Source organism: Vicia villosa, unplaced genomic scaffold (assembly GCF_029867415.1).
Source record: "Vicia villosa cultivar HV-30 ecotype Madison, WI unplaced genomic scaffold, Vvil1.0 ctg.000236F_1_1_3, whole genome shotgun sequence".
Taxonomy (NCBI): Eukaryota; Viridiplantae; Streptophyta; class Magnoliopsida; order Fabales; family Fabaceae; genus Vicia; species Vicia villosa.
Genome location: NW_026705091.1, coordinates 342488 through 365206, shown reverse-complemented (window position 1 = coordinate 365206; position 22719 = coordinate 342488). Strand labels below are relative to the sequence as shown.

At 26.0% G+C, this 22719-nt stretch overlaps 1 protein-coding gene across 1 annotated transcript; it reads left to right on the top strand.

The window, feature by feature from the left end:
* Positions 1 to 10722: 10722 nt before the first annotated feature.
* Positions 10723 to 12291, top strand: LOC131625781 (uncharacterized). Its single transcript, XM_058896612.1, has 3 exons — positions 10723 to 10777; positions 10885 to 11550; positions 11711 to 12291. The coding sequence occupies exons 1-3, from the start codon at positions 10723 to 10725 to the stop codon at positions 12289 to 12291; spliced, it is 1302 nt and encodes a 433-aa protein (XP_058752595.1).
* Positions 12292 to 22719: the final 10428 nt, after the last annotated feature.

The following is a 22719-nucleotide window of genomic DNA, read 5'->3' as shown; positions in this document are numbered from 1 at the left end:
AAAGCATAACACAAAGAAGCTTTATAAAATCAAAATATATTTGCAAACATAGATAACAAAATGATAGGGACATATATAAAACAAAACACTTTAAATAAATAAGTAAGAAAGAAGCTTGTATCAAAGTAGTAAAGTAAAATATAAAAAGCAAATGACAGAGAACCTTGTATCAAGGTTACCAATTTTTTAAGAAATAGTTATATTGTCATACATTGAAGTCCATTTGCTAACATATATTACTAAATAAAAGATACATTTACATAATAAAACATGGGAAAAAACCAGACTAAAACTGAGTTAGGATTAACAATTCACTTACCCGTACGGACGTACATGTCTTCTACTAGTTTTAATTATAAAAAAAAAAACCTTCTAAAAATTAAACAAATACATTATAAGAAAAATAAAAATAAAGAATGCAAGAGTGGTCCTTTACCATATTTCCTTTCGGTTGAATGTAACAACAAAGAGAATAGGTAATATATTTTTTAATTAAAATTTTAAATTTAAATTAAGGCGCTTATGTAAATGTTTGTTAGGAAGTGTAATATTGATAGTATTGCATATTACAAATAAGTGATAATTTGTAATATGAATGAGAATTAGGAAGGAGAATGAATGCCTTCCGGTTTAGTAGGATAATGAAGATGAATGAGAGTTGGAAACTAAATGAATAAGTAGAGATTATAGCTCTCAGAAATACATGCAAAATATTTTTACTCTCGGTTGGACAAATTAACTGAGGGAATAGATAAATTTTAAATAAATAAAAAGAGAAAAACACTTTTTTAAATACATAACTAATATTACCTCTCGGGTTTATAATCCAACCGAGGGAATATAATTATTTGAAATAAAAAATAGTAAGGCGCCAATTTAAATAAATAATAGATAAATTTTAATTTAAAAAAGAGAAGAAAATATCTTCTAAAAGTTAAACGGATACATTATAAAAAAAATAAGAGGAAAAACTGCAAGAGTGATCCCTTCACTATATTTCCCTCTTAGTTAAATGTAACAACAGAGAGAATAGATAATAATATATTTTTTACTTAAAATTTTAAATTTAAATTAAGGCATTAAGTGGAGTGATTGTACCTCGGTTAATTAAAATACCGAGATAAATATTTATTAGAAAGTGTAATATTGATAGTAGTACATATTATAAATAAGTGGTAATTTGCATATTAGAATATTTTATAGAACCTAAAGTAGTATTTTTTTTATACTGAAAATAGTATTTTACTAAAAACACCATTTAAAAAGATAGAGGATACAAATAAATTGTAAGTTAATAAAAAATCAGAAAAACGCTTATCAAAAATATTTTTTTAGTTAAAAATAAATATTACGATTATTAAATGTCTCTTTTGGTTATATGAAATTATTAATATTCAAGCACCATTTTCAATCAACTTTTCAAGCACAATTGCTTGATCAAAATATCAAGTACCATCATTTGGTTACTCTTCAAGCACCATCACTTGAATCAGCTTGTCAAACATCATCACTTGATCAACATATCAAGCACCATCACTTGACTAGTCTTCAACCACCATCACTTGACTAATCTTCAATCACCATCACTTGAATAAACTTGTCAAGCACCGTTACTTGATCAACATATCAGATGATATCATTTGAATCAATTAAGCCTTGAACAACAAGACTAATAAATACTTCTATTAAGAGCGTTGTCAACATTAAAACCAAATCAACATGTAGTTGCAGTCTTCATACCTGCAAGAAAATAGATATGCACCTTTATCTGTGCAAATGCCATAAAGAGTGAAGACGTCATGCAACAATTAAGATAAGAGATATGAGGGAGCTTTTATCATAGGCACGTCTATCAGGACCCCCCTCTAGCCCTGTTATAGGCCATACTGAGCAAACTAATCCTCTTTGCACTCAAAATGAGGTACAGGTTTCCCCTGGTCATAAAGTGGTAGATGGCACTTTGTCATATCCTAGTTAAGGAAGGGGGAAAAGTTGGCCTCCCTTCTTGAGTAAGAAGAGGTACGGGTTTAGAGTCCTCTTTGTAAGCATCTTTGATCCAGGTATGCAGGTGGGCAATCTTCTATGCAGATGGATCCACACCTTATGTTTTTGGCACGTCCAGATTTGAGGATGGATGAAGAGTTTTGTTCTTCAATATATGATGAAGAACATCCCAACTTCTCGCGGCTCTTTGAAGAAGTTAGTCAAAGGGAATTGGATGAACTAACTTACTAAGACCACCAAGCCTTTACTGTTATGGTGCTCGACACCGCTGACAGAGAGAAGTTTTATTACTTGATCATCTACACCAAGAGAGGGAGAGGGTCGAGAAATGGGTTGATGAACTTACTATTGAGCGGAACCGGTACTTGGAAGATATTAAGTGTGCTTCAAATTTGTTCCTAACTATAGAAGTGACTTTGGATCCTTTTGAGTATCTTGACCTTCTAGTCGAGAAAATGAAGCAACTTGTTCGGAGAATGATTGAGAATGGTGAGGCTTTAGAAGAGGAAAATTGGAATTTATCCGACATGCTTAAATTTGGCATATGCGTGGCTTTGACATTTCCATCATATAACGTATATATGTAATATACTTTTACTTTAGTTCATTTTTTATTCGAATTATACCCGACTTTTGATGTTTTCTCAGGTCTCAAATTCTTTCCTCTAGGACTTAGTTTTTCCTTCGAGTCTTGTGCTCAAAATTTATTGGACGTCTACGGGGACTATATCCGGCCAAGGGTTGGTACCCATTCCCATGCTCCCATGTAAAAAACCTAGTTTGAGGTCGACATGTTGGTGGATTCCCCGATGCCTCTGAAGTAGCTACCTACCTAGAGGGAGGGGAGTCAATTTCCTTTCATTTTTTAGGCTTGCTTTCTTTCTTTGTGTGTGTGTGTTGGCATCATAGGGTTTTGGTTGCTTTATTCATATGATTGTGGTGTTTATGACACTACCCCTAAGTATTTATGATGTGGCTTCAATCCTTTTGGTTGTACACCATACTTGTTTTTACCTTTCATGATCATAAAGGGAAAGATAATTTAGGTAAAAAAATTATTTTCTTTACTTAAATGTTTATATTACATCATGATCGTTTTTATTTACAAAAAAAATACATGTGAATTTGACATACCCAAGTGGTTATGCCACCGCTTGTTTTCCATAAGATTAACGACAGTTTTCTTTGGTATTCCCTGGATTAACCACTCATGCTGGTCTGATGGTGTGATTTCCTGGCAAGGAGTCGGATAACCATGTCCTTGAGCATTTTGATTAAGGGAGCCATGTTGATTTCCATGGCTTTACATCCTCATTCCTTCTGATCTTGCCATAGGGTCTGATAAATCCTCTTTGCTCTAGAAAGGTCGACACTTAACATTAGTGGCTCATTATGCACGTTGTGATATTTTAACTTTAGGTGGATTAGGGGGGGCTACTATGTCTATGGTCGCCATAGAATATAGTTGTAAATGCTTCTACATGGGACGACCGGAAATGGGGGAATCAATGGTCCTAGTGCCCTTCCCTTCTCTTAGGTGACCATGAGTTTAATATACCACCAAGGGCAGTTCATTGTTCGGTTAAAGGCCTATAAATCATACCATTCATATGACCATACATTTTCTTTCTTAAACCTTATCCACATATATATATATATATATATATATATATATATATATATATATATATATATATATATATATATATATATATATATATATATATATATATATATATATATATATATATATAAGTTTGAGATATGCTAGTATCAAACCTACTAACACACTCTTTTCACACACACCACTAATAATTAGACAAGTAATCTACTATCTTTACGTTTTTGACTTGGTGACCAGCTGCACAGGTTAAAAAACAACCGCTTCATAATAAAATTAAGAAATGATTATTTCTTTCAATTAAAAAAAAAAGAATTCATTTACACTGTAAGTATGTAGCTTTTTTGTTCCACTCTCAGCAAGCTCCATTCTCCATGGCTTTTTCAGTTCCATGGATCCTTCAAATTTATCTCACCCAAACTCTAATATCTATTCATGGATCCTTCAATTTGTCTCATTTCAGGCTCCGTTAAAGTGTTTCAAAATAGAAGAGTGTGTTACAATGTTTGACCCTAACATTTCTATATAAGTTTTTAAAATGTTTGAAATAAAAGTCACTTAATTTAAATAAAATAATAATAAATTATTACTTATTAGTATTATGTTCTTATCAAACATACTTTTTCGAGTGGAAAAGGGAGCTTAATAGTTAAGTTAGAGGTTAAAAAAAGTTAGAGGTTTAAAATTTAAGTATTTTGAAATATGTAAATATATATAGTATTTTTCGGGTTTCTTTTGACTTTTTACACATATTAAATATTTAAAAAATATATAAATTTTACTACTACTTTTTAAGTAATAATTTTTTTTGTTTGTCAAGAGGGCTAGAAGCCTAAAGGAAGAAAACAAAACTACAATAGCTGCATCAGGATTCCTGCAATGCTAGGAATCGAACTCGGTATTTCGTGAATATCGTCCTTTGCATAGACTCGTTTGTCACTCGAGCCCAAGCGCTTGGTTTAATCTTTATGACTTTGAACTTCGCCATTTCCACCTTAATGCTTTTGATTTTGCAGATTAAGCTCAAGCCTTTCCTCTGGACGTAGTTGTCTTGAATTAAGTGCACCACTTCTTGATTATCCATTTGCAGCTCCACTTTGTCGTATCCTTTGAATTTTGCTAGTCAAAGACACTCTAGCACACACCCCATAGCGCAACACTTAGGACATTACATTTGCCTATGCTTTTTGAGAATCCACAAAGCCACTCTTAATTGCTATTCCTCGCCAGACCTCCACTTACAGCTACTTGATTTCTTGAAACTGCACTATCAACATTGAAACAGACCCAATTAGTGCCAGACTCCTTCCAATAATTGTTCATAAGATAAAAAGGTCTATGAGACAGTCTGTTATGAAGAAGCATGCTTTGATTATAACTCATAACATTTGACTTAATGTCTTGGATCAAATTGATGGGAGCAACAAAATTTAGCACAAACATCCTCTGATTTCTCCAAAACTACATTTGATGGCAATTAGTGGCCTGCAAGTTCTCCTCACCCTTTCCTAAATTGCTCTGCAAGTTGACTGCCATCCATTCAGAAAAGTTTAGATCAAAGAAACTTTGTCTGGTCGTCATGTTCAGCATTTGCATCAAAATTGGCTTGGCATTTTTACAGTCTTTAAACACATGAAGAATGGTCTCTCAATTTCAGATTGCTGATATATTTGTTAGTAATTCTCTCTAGAACTAACAATTTTTAGATGGTCTTTCATTGCTCATTACTCTATTTATTTATTGTACTTGCAATATAATAAAAACATTGGTTATTGAAAAACTGTCAATATTGGTCCCTCCCACACACAAACATCAGCTTTAGGACTCCCTTTCACTAGAGGTTCAATAGCTCTGATTTTTTCCACCATTTCACGAGGAAGAATACTCATTAAAAGGCTCCAGTTCCAACTTCTATCAGTAGCAATAGTGATTTCAAAAATGTAGTGCTTTCTATATACTCTTTTTTTTATAATTGTATTTGAATTTTTTCTCTCTGTAATAAATTATTAGGGATAATTTTGACAAAATGACAATTAATGTTACATTGAACTTTGAAAACGACAATTAAAAAGAAATAATTTTTTATACTAAAGCGACACTTAAAAAGGAACAAAGTGAGTAATACATAAACATAAATAAATATTGTCATTAGAAATTGCACTATAGATCAACAATTTACTCCATTTAACTCTACTATTACATACTTCCTCGGTCTCATAAAAAACAACAGCTTCATAATAAAATTAAGAAACGATTATTTCTTTCAATTAAAGAAAAGAATTCATTTGCAATGTAAGTATGTAGCTTTTTTGTTCCACTCTCAACAAGCTCCATTCTCCATGACTTCTTTACATCCATGGATCCTTCAAATTTATCCCACCCAAACTATAATATCTATCCATGGATCCTTCAATTTGTATCATTTCATGCTCCGTTAAAGTGTTTCAAAATAGAATAATGTGTTGAAATGTTTGACCCTAGCATTTCTTTATAAGTTTTTAATATGTTTGAAATAAAAGTCACTTAATTTAAATAAAATAATAATAAGTTATTACTTATTAGTATTATGTTCATATCAAACATACTTTTTCGAGTGAAAAAGGGAGCTTAATAGTTAAGTTAAGGGTTAAAAAAAGTTAGAGGTTTTTAAGTATTTTGAAATATGTAAATATATATATATATATATATATATATATATATATATATATATATATATATATATATATATATATATATGGTATTTTTTCGGTTTCTTTTTAAGTGTTTTCTTTTGACTTTTTACACATATTAAATATTTAAAAAATATATAAATTTTACTACTACTTTTTAAGTAATAATTATTTTTTTTTTGTCATGAGGGCTAGAAGCCCAAAGGAAGAAAACGAAACTATAATAGCTGCATCAGGATTCCTGCAATGCTAGGAATCGAACTCGGTATTTCCTGAATATCATCCTTTGCATAGACTCGTTTGTCACTCAAGCCCAAGCGCTTGGTTTAATCTTTATGACTTTGAACTCCACCATTTCCACCTTAATGCTTTTTATTTTAGGGATTAAGCTCAAGCCTTTCCTCTGGATGTAGTTGTCTCGAATTAAGTGCACCACTTCGTGATTATCGATTTGCAGCTCCACTTTGTTGTATCCTTTGGATTTTGCTAGTCAAAGACACTCTAGCACACACCTCATAGCGCCGCAGTTAGGACATTAAATTTGCCCATGCTTTTTGAGAATCCACAAAGCCACTCTTTATTGCTATTCCTCGCCAAACCTCCACTTCCAGCTACTTGATTTCTTGAAACTGCACCATCAACATTGAAACAAACCCAATTAGTGCTAGTCTCCTTCCAATAATTGTTCATAAGATAAGAAGGTTTATGAGACAGTCTGCTACGAAGAAGCATGATTTGATTATAACTCATAACATTTGACTTAATGTCTTGGATCAAATTGATGGGAGAAACAAAATTCAGCACAAACATCCTTTGATTTCTCCAAAACCACATTTAATGACAATTAATGGCCTATAGGGCCTGTAAGTTCTCCTCACCCTTTCCTAAATTGCTCTGCAAGTTGACTGCCATCCATTCAGAAAAGTTTAGATCAAAGAAACTTTGTCTGGTCGTCATGTTCAGCATTTGCATCGAAATTGGCTTGGCATTTTTACAGTCTTTAAACACATGAAGAATGGTCTCTTCTTGGTCCGCGCAATCCTAACAAAAGGGATCTCTCAATTTCAGATTGCTGATATATTTGTTAGTAATTCTCTCTAGAACTAACAATTTCTAGATGGTCTTTCATTGCTCGTTACTCTCTTTATTTATTGTACTTGCAATATAATAAAAACATTGGTTATTGAAAAACTGTCAATATTGGTCAATCCCACACACAGACATCAGCTTTAGGACTCCCTTTCACTAGAGGTTCAATAGCTCTGATTTTTTTCACCATTTCACGAGGAAGAATACTCATTAAAAGGCTCCAGTTCCAACTTCCATCAGTAGCAATAGTGATTTCAAAAAAGTAGTGCTTTCTATATACTCTTATTTTTTTTATAATTTTATTTGAATTTTTTTCTCTCTGTAATAAATTATTAGGGATAATTTTGACAAAATGACAATTAGTGTTACATTGAACTTTGAAAACGACAGTTAAAAAGAAATATTTTTTTACACAAAAGCGACACTTAAAAGGGAACAAAGTGAGTAATACATAAACCTAAATAAATATTGTCATTAGAAATTGAACTATAGATCAACAATTTACTCCATTTAACTCTACTATTACATACTTCCTCTGTCTCACAATAGGTGTCATCTTTTCTATTTTTATTTGTCTCAAATTATTTGTCCATTTAGAATACCAATGTGATATTTATTATTTCTTTCCACTAATTTACCCTTATTTATTGTATTTTAATTCATTTAAGTACTCTACTATCTATTATTAATAAGATTATTTTAGTAAATGAGACTCATTTTATCATTGAAATCAACATGATTAATCATTTTCTTAAAAAGTGTGAAAATCTCAAAGAAGATACCTATTGTGAGACGGAGGGAGTATCATTCACTCAAATATATTAATTCTTCCGTTCCATAATGAGTGACACATTTAAAATAATAAAGTATCATTAAATAAATAATCGATTTTAATATACAATGCAAATTAACATATTTTTTTAATTGTACCCTTTAATCATGACTACTTTCCTCACTTCCAATACTTAATATTGGATACTTCAATAAAAATATTATTCTTTTTTTTTTTCATTTCTATAATTATTTTAATACGTAAAAAATGGTCAACTAACTAATATTTGACATTAAAAAACATATTTTTTCCTTTGATAAATAAATTTATATTCAATAAAAATTTAAAATAATTATCTATAATAATAATGCCGAAAAGAATATTTACATAAAAAAGTTTTGAAAATAATTTACAATAAAGAGTTTTTTACTAAAAATTTACATTAAGAGTTATTATCAAGTTTCTCACAAGACCATAATCTACTTTTAATATAATAAAGTAGATGACATATGAAATTCTATAATTATCCCTCTAATCACCAATTTGAGGGTGATAAACGGGGACATAGATGTAATTGCATCTCCTTTAATACTTTAATTAATAAATAAATTTTTTAATCATTTGGTAACCTTTCAATTATCCCTTTTTTTGTTTTACCATCATTATAAGGTGAAAAAGTTTTTTGGAATTGTGCAATCTTTCTTGGAATACAGCAAAACCACCTCCACGCTTCTCCTCTTTGATTTCTGAGAAACCCTTCAATTTTCTCTCATTAATCTATATATTATGGCTTTTGATATCAACCAACAAACCCTAAACTACAAACCATTAGGTTTAGGTCTTCTTCCTCTTCCATTACATCCATCAATTTTAGTTTTTTTTTTCATTTACTTATGCAATTCCACCTCAATGATTCACGGTATTTTGTTTTTAAGGATTGTTGTTTGAAGTTTTCTATTTTTCATTTTATGCAGAATATGAGTCGAATATTTGCAGGTACCAATGAATCATGCGAGCTGTCACCCTTTCGATTTCTTATTCATCCTTTATATTAAATCAACCATTCACAGACTATTGCATCTTCCATTTTCATCCCTCATCAGTCGTAAATTTTTTTCCATTCACAGACTATTGTATCTTCCATCTTCCCTTGAAACAATGCATCGATGCAATTAGACTGGGGCAGATAAATTCTCAGGAACCATAAAGCCACCTCCCTTACCAAAGCAAACCCTAAACCCTACCATTATAAGTACTACTTCATACACAGTAGATAATTTCATCTGAACCGTCTCACGCTACATATCATTTCAAAGGTTTCATTATTTTTGGTTGTTGTATGTATGTATCAGTACTTCTCAACACGTGGAAAACCTATTCTTATCTCTCTTGCCTATGATATTGAATTTGTAGATATTTGAAGGCACGACCTCCCTTTTTCAATCATGATTTGAAAAAAGAGAGCAAAGTATGACAGATTGTTATTTTTGTTGCGAGTCTTTTGAATTTTCAAAGAGCATGGTTGAGGTTGTGATCTGAAATTTTGTGGAGGAAATTTTTGCATTGAACATGCTTTCGCAAAAAGCTGAAGAGTTGAGGGATTCACGCTTTTTGGAGAATGAGTGGGAAGAATAAAGGCATTGTTTCATTTATTTTTTCATTATTTATTTTTAATTGATTTTTTAAAAAAAGTCAAACTATTAATTATATAATTATTTGGATTGAGAGATTGAAAAATATGGTGCGGAAGAGAGTACTGTTTTCACGTGAATTGATTGTTGTTGAAAATTCAATTTTTTCTTTCTTTTTATTTTTTATATTATATTTTTTTAAAATAAAATAAAGAAGTAGATCGAGAGTTTTGGAAGGGGTTCTCCCCATTTGGTTTTCCTTTTTTTTTTCTTATTATTTTTTATTTATTTTATTATTAGTATTCAAATAATATATGAATCAAGTTAGGGTTAAATGTATGGATGATTTTGGCTTTAGGTCCATATTCTATTTCCCAGGATTTATCATGCCCTTATTTATCATTTTGCTATTTTAAATATTTTCATCCATAATTAGCCTAGCTGACATTTATTTCGTACATTATTACACAAAATTATAGCCATCATTCCCTATACAACATTAATTACAGACATTATTACATAAAACTTTAACCATCATTGTGTATTCAAATTATGTATAGTGATTATTGCATTAATTATTTCATTTATTTTTCATTCTATTATATGTGTCTTTTCCTATTACCGTATATTTTGTATACATCCTTACCTCACTCATCAATGTATTTTTGAATTATGATACATTGAAAATATATAAATTTATATATATATATATATATATATATATAAATATATATATATATATATATATATATATATATATATATATATATATATATATATACATATATATATATATATATATATATATATATATATATATATATATATATATATGATTACTTGTCTAATAAACAAAATATTTTAATAAACAAGAAAAATCTATTAATTGTATTTTTATATTTTATAGATGAACAACGTTTAATTTTTAATAAAATCATGGAGGCTGTTAACAATCGGAAGGGAGGTGTGTTCTTTTTACATGGTTATGGAGGTACCGGCAAAACTTTCATGTGGAGAACACTGTCAAGTGCACTTCGTTCGCAAAAAAAATTGTTCTTATTGTTGCTTCAAGCGGGATTGCTTCTTTATTATTGCCAGGTGGAAGGACAGCCCACTCAAAGTTTAAAATACCCGTCCCAACACTTGACAACTCAACATGCAACATTGATAAAGACACCGAACATTCAAAACTATTTGAGGCAACAGATGTCATCATATGGGACGAAGCTCCTATGTCTCATAAAAATTGTTTTGAAGCATTGGATAAAACCCTTAAAGATGTCATGAGCAAAGATGGTCTCGAGAATACTATTTTTGGTGGAAAAGTTGTTATTTTTGGAGGTGATTTCAGGAAGATTCTTCCAGTGGTTCCAAGAGCAGGGCGTTCTGATATCGTCCATGCTTCAATTAGCTCATCTTATGTGTGGGATTATTTTCAGGTTTTAACACTGACCAAAAATATGAGACTCCAACAAGGAAGAGATAGTACAAGTGCCCATGAACTTGCAGAATTTTCAAAATGGATTTTAGATGTGAGGGATGGTAAGATTTGTGAACCAAATGATGGATTGGTTGAAATAGAAATACCTCCAGAGTTATTAATAACAAATTTTGATGATCCTATAAGGGCAATTGTTGATAACACATATCCCAATTTGTTGGAAAAATTTCAAGATGTTGAATTCTTACAAGGAAAGGTTATTCTTGCTTCAACAATTGAAGTTGTCGACAAAATCAATAATTATGTATTAGACTTGCTACCAGGTATATATCCCTTAAATTTTCCATTTATATATATATATATATATATATATATATATATATATATATATATATATATATATATATATATATATATATAACAATACGTTTAAGAACATATTTTTACTTCTCCATATTGTTGTTTTTCTTCTTCTACTTTTAGGAGAAGAGAAGGAGTTTTTGAGTTTTGACTCCATTGATAGAACAGATACAAGTTATAATGAAGCTTATGAAGTTCTAACTCCTGAATTTCTAAGTAAGTTAAGAACATCAGGCCTTCCAAATCATAAAATCAAATTGAAGGTTGGTACCCCTATTATGCTGATGAGAAATTTGGACCAAGCTGATGGATTGTCCAATGGAACAAGACTAATTGTCACAAGGTTTGCAAATCATATCATAGAGGCAAAAATCATGTCTGGTAAGAACATAGGTAACATTTTTTACATTCCACGAATGTCTATGTCACCTTCTGATTCACCTTGGCCATTCAAGTTGATTAGGAGACAATTTCCGATAATTGTTTCCTATGCAATGACTATTAATAAATCTCAAGGCCAGTCTCTTGATAGTGTTGGATTGTACTTGCCTACTCCTGTCTTTAGTCATGGTCAATTATATGTTGCAATTTCAAGAGTTAAGACCAAAAGTGGCCTGAAAATATTAATTCATGACAAGGAGAATGCACCGTGTTCGACTACTACAAATGTTGTATACAAGGAGGTCTTCCAAGCATTTTGTTAGTTGGTAAACCTTTTATCTTTTACTCTGTGATACAAGTTTAATATCCAATTTAAACTTACTATATAATTGGTAGAAACTTCAATTTGTTTTGTTTCCAAACTCGAATAAGTAATACATATTCTAACAGAATCTTTTCATTCTTTTAGGATGTTATTTTGTTGATATGAGATGGTTGCTTCAACAATGAAGATAAATACAACATCTAGAAAATAGAGATATGCTCACTAAAGATGTTAAAATGTAGCCATCTGAATCTTATTATTATTTGTATTCAAGTTCATTGTTTTTTTTAAGAAACTTATTTTGGAATTTTTTAACTTATCTGAATTATATTATGTTGCGTTTTACATTCCAAACACATGATATTCTAATTTGATAAATGATTATAAGTTATATAACTCTATTAATATTATCCAACTGTATATAGGGGTGGGAATAGGCCAGGCCGGCCTACAGGGTCCTACGGCCCAGCCTACATAGGCCTAGGCCAGGCCAGGCCTATTTAATAAATAGGTCAGGCTTAGGCTTTTTTAAAAGCCTATTTCATTAAATAGGCCAGGCTTAGGCTACTAAAAAAGCCTATGAAGCCTTATAGGGCGGCCTATATTTTCATATATATTAAAGATATGTTAAATAAGTTGGTCCATGTATGCATATATTAGAAGAAAAAAAAAGCTAAATAGACTACCCTATATATATATATATATATATATATATATATATATATATATATATATATATATATATATATAAAACAAATGCTAAATAGGTCCACTTATATATGTATATATAGGTCGACCTACAAGACTTCTTAAATTATATAAATTAATTGAAAACTTTAATGAGATACAGGCTTTTTATATAGGCTTTCAGGCCAGGCCAGGCTTTTAAAAAGGTCAGGCCAGGCCAAAAAACCGAGCCTATGATAGGCCTTAGGCCAGGCTTAGGCCTTCTAAGTTTATCGTAGGCCAGGCTCAGGCCTTCTAAAGCCTAGCCTAGCCTATTTCCACCCCTAAGTCTGTATATATGGTGTTGTATTAAACAATTTAGTGTGTTCTGATACATGTAATATATCGCACGGGTTACTTACTAGTATATATATAGGGAACATATCAAGTGAGAGCATTTTATAATGAGAGATGAGAGGAATAAATATCTACCATTGGATTCATCAAGAGAGAAAAATTAATAGCCACATTAAAGCATTAACCTTCTCTCTCTTGATGAATCCAATGGTTGATATTTATTCCTCTCATCTCTCATTTTAAAATGCTCTCACTTGATATGCTCCATATATATATATATATATATATATATATATATATATATATATATATATATATATATATATATATATATATATATATATATATATATATATATATATATATATATATATATATATATATATATATATATATATATATATATATATATATATATATATATATATATATATATATATATATATATATATATATATATATGGGGAATGCTATAACACACTCACTCATGTTTATGAAGGTGTGCATTAGCATGATACACCTTCTCAATTTTACACTAAAAACTCTTCTCTCTCTTCGTTATGATTTATGTAATTTCTTTTTCAATTATTTTCATACCTAAAACTCAATTTTCTCTCTCTATTTTTATTCAATTAATTTATGTAGCATCTATTTAGCATTTTCAGAAAAAAATCTTTGACGTTGCTCATTGTCATTCTATTCATCTATTTCCTTCCCTTTTTTTTGTGACTAAATTAGTTTTGTGATTAAATTAGTGCATATTCTTTATAACATTAACATTTATAATCAAAACAAAATACTTTTATTAATTTCTCTTCTTGAAACACAGCTCAAGGATATTATTTTTTATTCTTTTATTGAAACTTTATAGTGAACGATAAAAATAACGTTATAGTTCAACGATAAAAAAAAAAAATTTATTATAAATGTTATTATTAATTACTACTAATATTATAGAATGTGCAGTAATTTAATTATAAAAATATTAATTACTACTATAACGTTGTTTGACAAAAATATTTTTATAATTAAATTGATAGTGAAAATGTTAAATAGCTGCTACATGAATTAATTGAATAAAAATAAAGAGAGAAAAAATGAGTTTTAGATATGAAAATAATTGAAAAAGAAATTTCATAATGCATAATGAAGAAGAGAGAGAAGACTTTTTAGTGTAAAATTGAAAAGGTGTATTGTGGTAATGCACACCTTCATAAAAATGAGTGGGTGTGTTATAGCATTCTCCATATATATATATATATATATATATATATATATATATATATATATATATATATATATATATATATATATATATATATATATATATATATATATATATATATATATATATATATATAAAAAAATTTATATATATATATATATATAAAATTTATATATATATATATATATATAAAATTTATATATATATATATATATATATATATATATATATATATATATATATATATATATATATATATATATATATATATAAATTTGATATATATGAATTTTAATATTTATCAAGTTAACGACATATACATAATATAAAATTTATATAAAAAATTAGAAACTTTGATTTTTTTAATAAGATTTATTTTAATTTATTTATAATTAAAAATCAAAATATAGTAAATAAATAACTTATAAAATGAAATACATAAATAGTAAATCATTTAAAAAAATGCTCTCTCCGTAACGATTTTTAAGCAATAAATTTCCCTGTAAAATTTCTTTACATTCAAAGCATTCCAAAGTATATAAGCTTTTCATTCCATAAATTTTTAATTTCTATTAATTTTGAGATTTTTTATGATAGTTACAAACTAGAGAGCATGTGTTCTAATATTTTTAGTGAGTAAAACTCCCTTAGGCACAAACCCAAAGTGAAAATATTTTGACACACAATTAAACAAAAATGTAAGAAAATTAATTAAATTTTATCTATTTAATTTTATTTCATATTTAATTTATGCATTTAAGTGGGATTAAATAAAAATAAGTATAAATGTTCAATTGCAAACTTTATTATAATCTTTTCGCGTTGAAAAGACTTATTCTTATAATGGTGAAAAAGTGTCTTATATGGATGTTTATTTTTCTTTAACAACTTTATTAGTTGTGTGTGATAATCCAAAACCAAAATTGTGTATTGATTTTTTAAAAAACAAAGTTACTTATAGATTTATATTCACTTATCTCTAATAAAATAAAATTTAAATATATGTGTAGTAACTATTACAGAATATATACATTAAAAAATTAACTATTTTTACCTAATCAATAAAACATACTACATGTCTGGAGCCATTATATTATTTACTCTAACCACTTTAAAAATTCTTTTAATTAAAAAATAAAAAATTAAATTGAATTTAAAAGGGATTTGTTACTTAGGCATGGAGGATTAAGCTACGCCAAATTTGGAACCACGGTAAAAAAAGAAGAAAAATGGTGACTATCTAATTATATACGCTCAAAAAACATTGTTGTTACTCAAAACCTTTTGCAACAACTTCAAAAACATAAATGGAGAATAGTTTATTCCTTTTAGGGTTAATACCTATTTTACCCCCTGCCATATGGGGCGTAGTTGAAAAACCCCCCTGCCAAAAAAAAAGTTTCAAAACATGCCTCATAAAATTTCAAAAGTTTGCATTTGAACCTTAGTTAATATAAGAAAACATGTTAAAATTTTGTTGGAGGTGGGAGTTGAACCCACTCCTTGCAACTTCAAAGTGGAGCGCCTGGCCACTAGGCTAGAAGCTCTAAGTTGTTATTTGTTTGCATTTAATTATTCTTATAGTATCCAACTAATTATTTGCATTTAATTGATAATTATATACAACTAATTATATACTATTTACTATAACTTTTTTAAAATATATTTTATATACTATTTAGTATAGATTTTTTAATACTATGTTTTATAGTATCCAACTAATAAAGTTAAACATATACTATTTACTATATATTTTATAATATTTATTTTACTTTAAAAATAAATTGAAATAAATATTATTATCACGGGTCTTCACTTACGTAATTGAAAATTGAAAATAAATATAACGTTATTAATTAACAACTATATCATGGGTCTTCACATAAAATAACGTTATATAAAATAACGTTCTATATATTAATATTAATTGAAAATTGAAAATAAATATAACGTTATTAATTAACATAAAATAATATTAATTACTAACGTTAATAGTAAATTAAATTAAATTAAATGAAATATAAATTGTTTAAATTATATTAATTAACATAAATATAACGTTAATAGTAAAATAATATTAAATAAATTAAATAAAAATAAATTAAATTAAACATAAACGTTAAATTAGATTAAACTAATATTAATTAGAAAATATAAACTAAATTAAATTAATATAAAAAATATTAATTAATAACGTTGATAGTAAAATAAATTAAATTAAATTAAATATAAATTAAACTAAATTAATATAAATATAATTAGTTTATATTTTATAATTTAGTTAACTTTAATAGTAAAACAAATATTAATTATTATTTTGTAATTTAACTAATATTAATTAAATATTAAATTTGTTTTACTAATAATGAGTTTAGATAAATAAAAAATATAAATCTGTTACTATTAACGTTAATTTGTTTTACTAATAATATTTGTTTTACTGTTACTATTAATTTGTTTTACTAATAATAATATTTGTTTTACTGTAACTATTAATTTGTTTTACTAATAATTAATAGTTTGTTATTATTAGTTTGGAGATATGGTTGCTTTACTATAGGTTGATATGGTTGTTTTATAAAATAATAATTAATATTTGTTTTACTATTCAAGTTAACTAAATTATAAAATATAAACTAATAATATTTATATTAATTTAGTTTAATTTAGTTTATATTTTATAATTTAATTATTAACAGTAAAATAAATATTAATTATTAATTTATAATTTATAATTTAATTAATATTAATTAACTGATAAATATTAACTAATAACTATTAATTATTTACTAATAATATTTATATTAATTAATTATGAAAACATTAATTATTAGTGCTAATAATGTTAATATTAACTATTATAATTTAGCTAAGGCATTTCAATAACAAAAACTAACATGCAGCCTAGTGGTAATGGTGTTGGTCATGTATGCTTTATGACCTGGGTTCAACACCCACTAGGACCAATTATTTGAACATTCATATTAAACATTCCTAAAACCAAACAATAAAATAATAATAAAAATGCCACCTAAGCCCAACCACGTCATTAAAAATAAGAAAAAGAATTAAAAAACAATTGCCACATCAGATTTTTTAGTGAGGTGGCGTGATAAAGGTTCAAATGCAAACTTTTGAAATTTTATGAGGCATGTTTTGAAACTTTTTTTTTGGCAGAGGGGTTTTTCAACTACGCCCCATATGGCAGGGGGTAAAATAGGTATTAACCCTTCCTTTTATTTATAAAAAATCATACTAGAAAGTTAATTAATAAATATATATAAATTGTTTCTTGCGAAATTAACATTAGGAAGGTATTCGAAAAAAACTGTTTTAAATTGGTATATTATTTATTTTTATAATTTTAAAAAAATAATAGATAAAGGGTGAATGTCTAATTATATACGCCGCATAAAAAATGTAGAATAGTCTCTGTTCATTTTATTTAAAAAAATATTTATAAAAATTAATTAATTTGCATTAATAATGTAAAAAAAATTTACATATCATTTAAGAATATTTTTAGACATCATTTATGATTTGTTTTTTAACAACCAATTGAACAACGTTATTCATGTCTCTATTTGTCATGATTACCCTATTACTCTATTTTATTGGAATAAAAATATAGATTCACTATTAATTAGGCATGCTTATATATATATATATATATATATATATATATATATATATATATATATATATATATATATATATATATATATATATATATATATAATAATATTAATTATATACACTATTAATTAAGTGTGCATAGACAGTATCACATAGTCTCAAAGAACCGTTTCGACTTCGCTTGCAATTAACATTAAAAAGGTATTTCACATAAAAATTATTGTATTCAATGTTAGAAAATTGTGTTTTTCATAATATAATATAATATAATAATAATATAATATAATAATTAGAAGGAGTATTTCATACGTGTTACATTTATGATTGGTTGGGATTTACTTTACACGCATGCTGTTTCTTAACTTTTCAAAATGGTCAAACTTGCCTATCTTAATCTTAATCTTAATATATATAAATCCAAGGTTGTCATGATGGCAACCCTAGCCACATGTCAACCTCATAGCAATTCTAAGCATATATGGTGATGTGTCATCTTCATAGTAATTCTTGCCTAAACCCTAATTTTATGTTCACTTTTTTTGTCCATCTAATTTATTAAATTTTTATTCATAGAAAATAACTTACTTATTTAAATACTATTTTTTATTAAACCCCTACATTAATAATTATAAATAATAATAATAATAATAATAATAAAATTATTATTATTAAAAATCATCTTAAAACTTTTCAATCTTTATATTTTATATCAATAAAATTGATATAATTGTCCATCTAATTTATTAAATTTTTATTCATAGAAAATAACTTACTTATTTAAATACTATTTTTTATTAAACCCCTACATTAATATTTAATAATAATAATAATAATGATAATAATTATAAATAATAATAATAAAATTATTATTATTAAAAATCATCTTAAAACTTTTCAATCTTTATATTTTATATCAATAAAATTGATATAATTATATTTTATTTATAAAACTCTTCAATCTAGATAATATATAAAAATAAAATATAAAAAATAAAATTATTATTATGAAAAATCATCTTAAAACTCTTCAATCTTTATATTTTATATCAATGAAAATTGATATAATTATATTTTATTTATAAAACTCTTCAATGTAGATAATATATAAAAATAAAATATAAAAAATTAATTTCATTTATTAAAAAAATATAAATTCTTATGTTTTAATTTTATTTCTAACTTTAAATATTAATCTAACTCTAATAGTAGTAATGTATTTTTCTTTGAAGTCTTATTTCTTACTTCCCCTTTTGACCATTTTGACAAATAACTATTAACTTTTTCTGTTAAGAATATAAAAAAATATACTTTAATGTGCAATTTTTACTATCCAATCACTCTTTATTTAATTTAAATTCTATGCATTCATAATAAATACATAAATAAATGTTCTTCAATCTCTTTTTTTTTTTTTTCATTTCTCTTTTACAAACTTTCTCCTTCATTTTTCTCAATTGACAATGCTAACTGAATGTAATTTTAGATAATATATAGATTTAGAAGTTCTTATAAAACAGACAATATAATTCTAAGAGTAATAATGTATTTTGGTTTGAATTATTATAAATATATACTAATATTTTTCTATTCCATAACTTATGCAATACTTATTATTATTTATCAGTTACTATGTTGACAAATAATGGGTACTATTAACTTTTTCGGTTAAGAATATAAAAAAAATATACTTTAATGTGCATTTTTTACTATTCAACCACTCTTTATTAAATTCTAATTCTATGCATTCATTATAAATATCAAAAGAAATGATCTTCAATAACATTCTTTTTTTTTTCATTTCCCTTTTAAAAGTTTTCTCCTTCATTTTTCTCAATTAACAATGCTAGCTGTGAATTAGTCTAATATATTATTTGAATTTACATTCTCCTACATATAGTTATTAGAAGAATAAGAAATTTATGTAATTTTGAAGATTTATTTTCATTCTACTCTATATACTTCAACTTTATTATCTCATGTATGTGATTTGAATAGTTAAAATTTTATTATTTTTTAAAATTTCAGGTTGAATCACACTTTTTATCGAGAAAAGTGAGTTGGTAAATCACATTTGATTATAAGATTAAAATTTGGATGGACAGAGGCTAAGTGAGAATTAGGCTAATATATTATTTAAGTTCACTTTTTCTTTTCTGTAATTAATTGGAAGGATAAAAAAAGGTATGTAATTTCTTTACTTTTTCAGGTTTAGTCACATATTTTGTCGGACGGATAAAGATATGATGAATCATATTTTTTATCGAGAAAAGTGAGTTGATAAATCATATATAATTATAAGATTGAACTTTGGATTGAAAAAGGCTAAGGGAGAATTAGGCTAATTTATTATTTGAGTTCATTTTTTTTCTTTTCTATAAATAATTGGAAGAATAAAAAAGGTATGAAATTTCAAGTGTATTCATTTTTTGTCTTTATTTTTCATTTAACTTTTTTATTATATATTAAATAGGAGATTTGATCCATTATAATTTTTTTCCAAGTTGAATCCCATATTTTGACCGATAACAATGAGAAATTGAGCTACCATTGGTTTATACATATTTTAATATTAAATTTAATACCAATTAAATATAATGAAATTTTATATCTAAAATTTGAATATTAATTGTTATTTATAATAAACCATATTTTCTATTTTACAAAATATAATTTATCTTAACGCGTTGTTTGATTTTGTACACATTTCAATATAAAAATTTAAAAACAATTTAATATATTAAACTGTTATATCTAAAAATTGAATTTTAATTGATATTTGATAATTACTTATATCATTTTAAACTACTTTTTATAAATAATATTCAATTTCGATATTTTTCATATTAGATAAAGGTTATAAGTAAAATATTTCACTTTAAATTTAAACAATAATAAAAAATTGAACCAATTGATCTCAGTATTATAGTATATCTCTGTCATTATATTTTTCTTTACAAACATGTTATTCTATAATTTAATTTATGTATATCATATTTTAACTCTTCAATACTATAATAATGTTTGAAACCTTCGATTACTATATTTTATTATTATCATTAATATATTTCTACACAATCGTTAAATTTGGTAATTTCAAACACTATTAAAATATTTAAAGAGTCACACTTTTTACTCTAAATTACTACATTTGAACTAAATATCATCACAGTTCATTATAAAAAAAATGTAACAATTTTTGTTAAAACAATTAATCAGAATATAGGTTTTTTAAATAAACTAATTTTTTTGTTCTATTAATTTTTTTAATATACAATTTATTTAAAATCCATCTATTACTTTTTAAAACTTTTAATTAACCATTTAAATTCATTTAATTCTCATATAAACCATAATAAATGCAAAAGAATTGATTGTCTTTAAAAATAAAAAGTAATATTTAAATATAACTAAATAATATTATCTATTAACAATATATGAAGACAGAAATTTTTGTTACAATTTTTTTATCAAAGCATGGATGACATCATATTATTATATACAATAAACTTAAATAAAATATTTAGCTTATTTTAAAATACACATTCAATTATTATATATGCAAACAGCCGCGCATCGCGCGGGTAACTTTCTAGTTATAATAAATGACCTATTCTAATAAATTAATATTTCAAATCCTCATACTCCATTAATATTTCAAATCCTCATACTCCATATATTTTTTTTAATAATGATAATAAATTGTGTTTTTGAATTAACTTTTCAAAACGGTCAAACTTGCCTATTCTAATAAATGGCCTATTCCAATAAATTAATATTCCAAATCTAATATTCTACATTAACTTGATTTATACCTTTTATTATAAAGGTATTAATAAGGAATTATAACACGTTCTTTGCATCTTAGGAGGTATTGATAACACGTTTTTATATCTTCAAAAATTAATTTGATTTAATTTTAAATAGTATATTATTTTATAATTTCTCATTCCACCACCGTTCTGTAAATTAGTACAATAATATTCTCTACACATATTTATCTATTTGACACTTAAATTTAGTAGACTTTCTTTCATGTTGATTTTTTACATCATAGAGATCTTGATATGATTATTTAATTTTATTTTCATGTGAAAATTAATCTATAACTATAGATAAAAGAGATAGAAATTGTTAGACTAATATATTTTTTAGATTAATTTATTCTTTAAATTTATCTATAACTATTAATCTATGTGATATGTGGATAATAATTAACAATAATATCTATTTAAATTTGTAATACAAAGTTATAAACCTTCTTTAATAATGGATCATTTGACTTTTATTTATTTATTTACCTAGATCCTTATTTTTATAAAAGGAAAAATATTGTTTATATTATTTAGATTTAATTTTTAACTAATATGTTATTGAGTAAAGTGACAATAATAACGATATGCCATCAATATTGATGGCATATCGTTATTATTGTCACTTTACATTTAACATGAGATAGTTATGATAGTTGAATACATAATTTCTTATAAAAACAAAAATTTGACGGGCCGAAACTACTTATAAAATTACATTTAACTTGAGACA

Coding starts and splice junctions, on each gene's coding strand:
- LOC131625781 (XM_058896612.1), top strand. CDS start 10,723: ATGGAGGCTGTTAACAATCGGAAGGGAGGTGTGTTCTTTTTACATGGT. Junction 10,778..10,884: donor CTTTTTACATGGTTATGGAG/GTACCGGCAAAA, acceptor TATTATTGCCAG/GTGGAAGGACAGCCCACTCA. Junction 11,551..11,710: donor TGTATTAGACTTGCTACCAG/GTATATATCCCT, acceptor TTCTACTTTTAG/GAGAAGAGAAGGAGTTTTTG.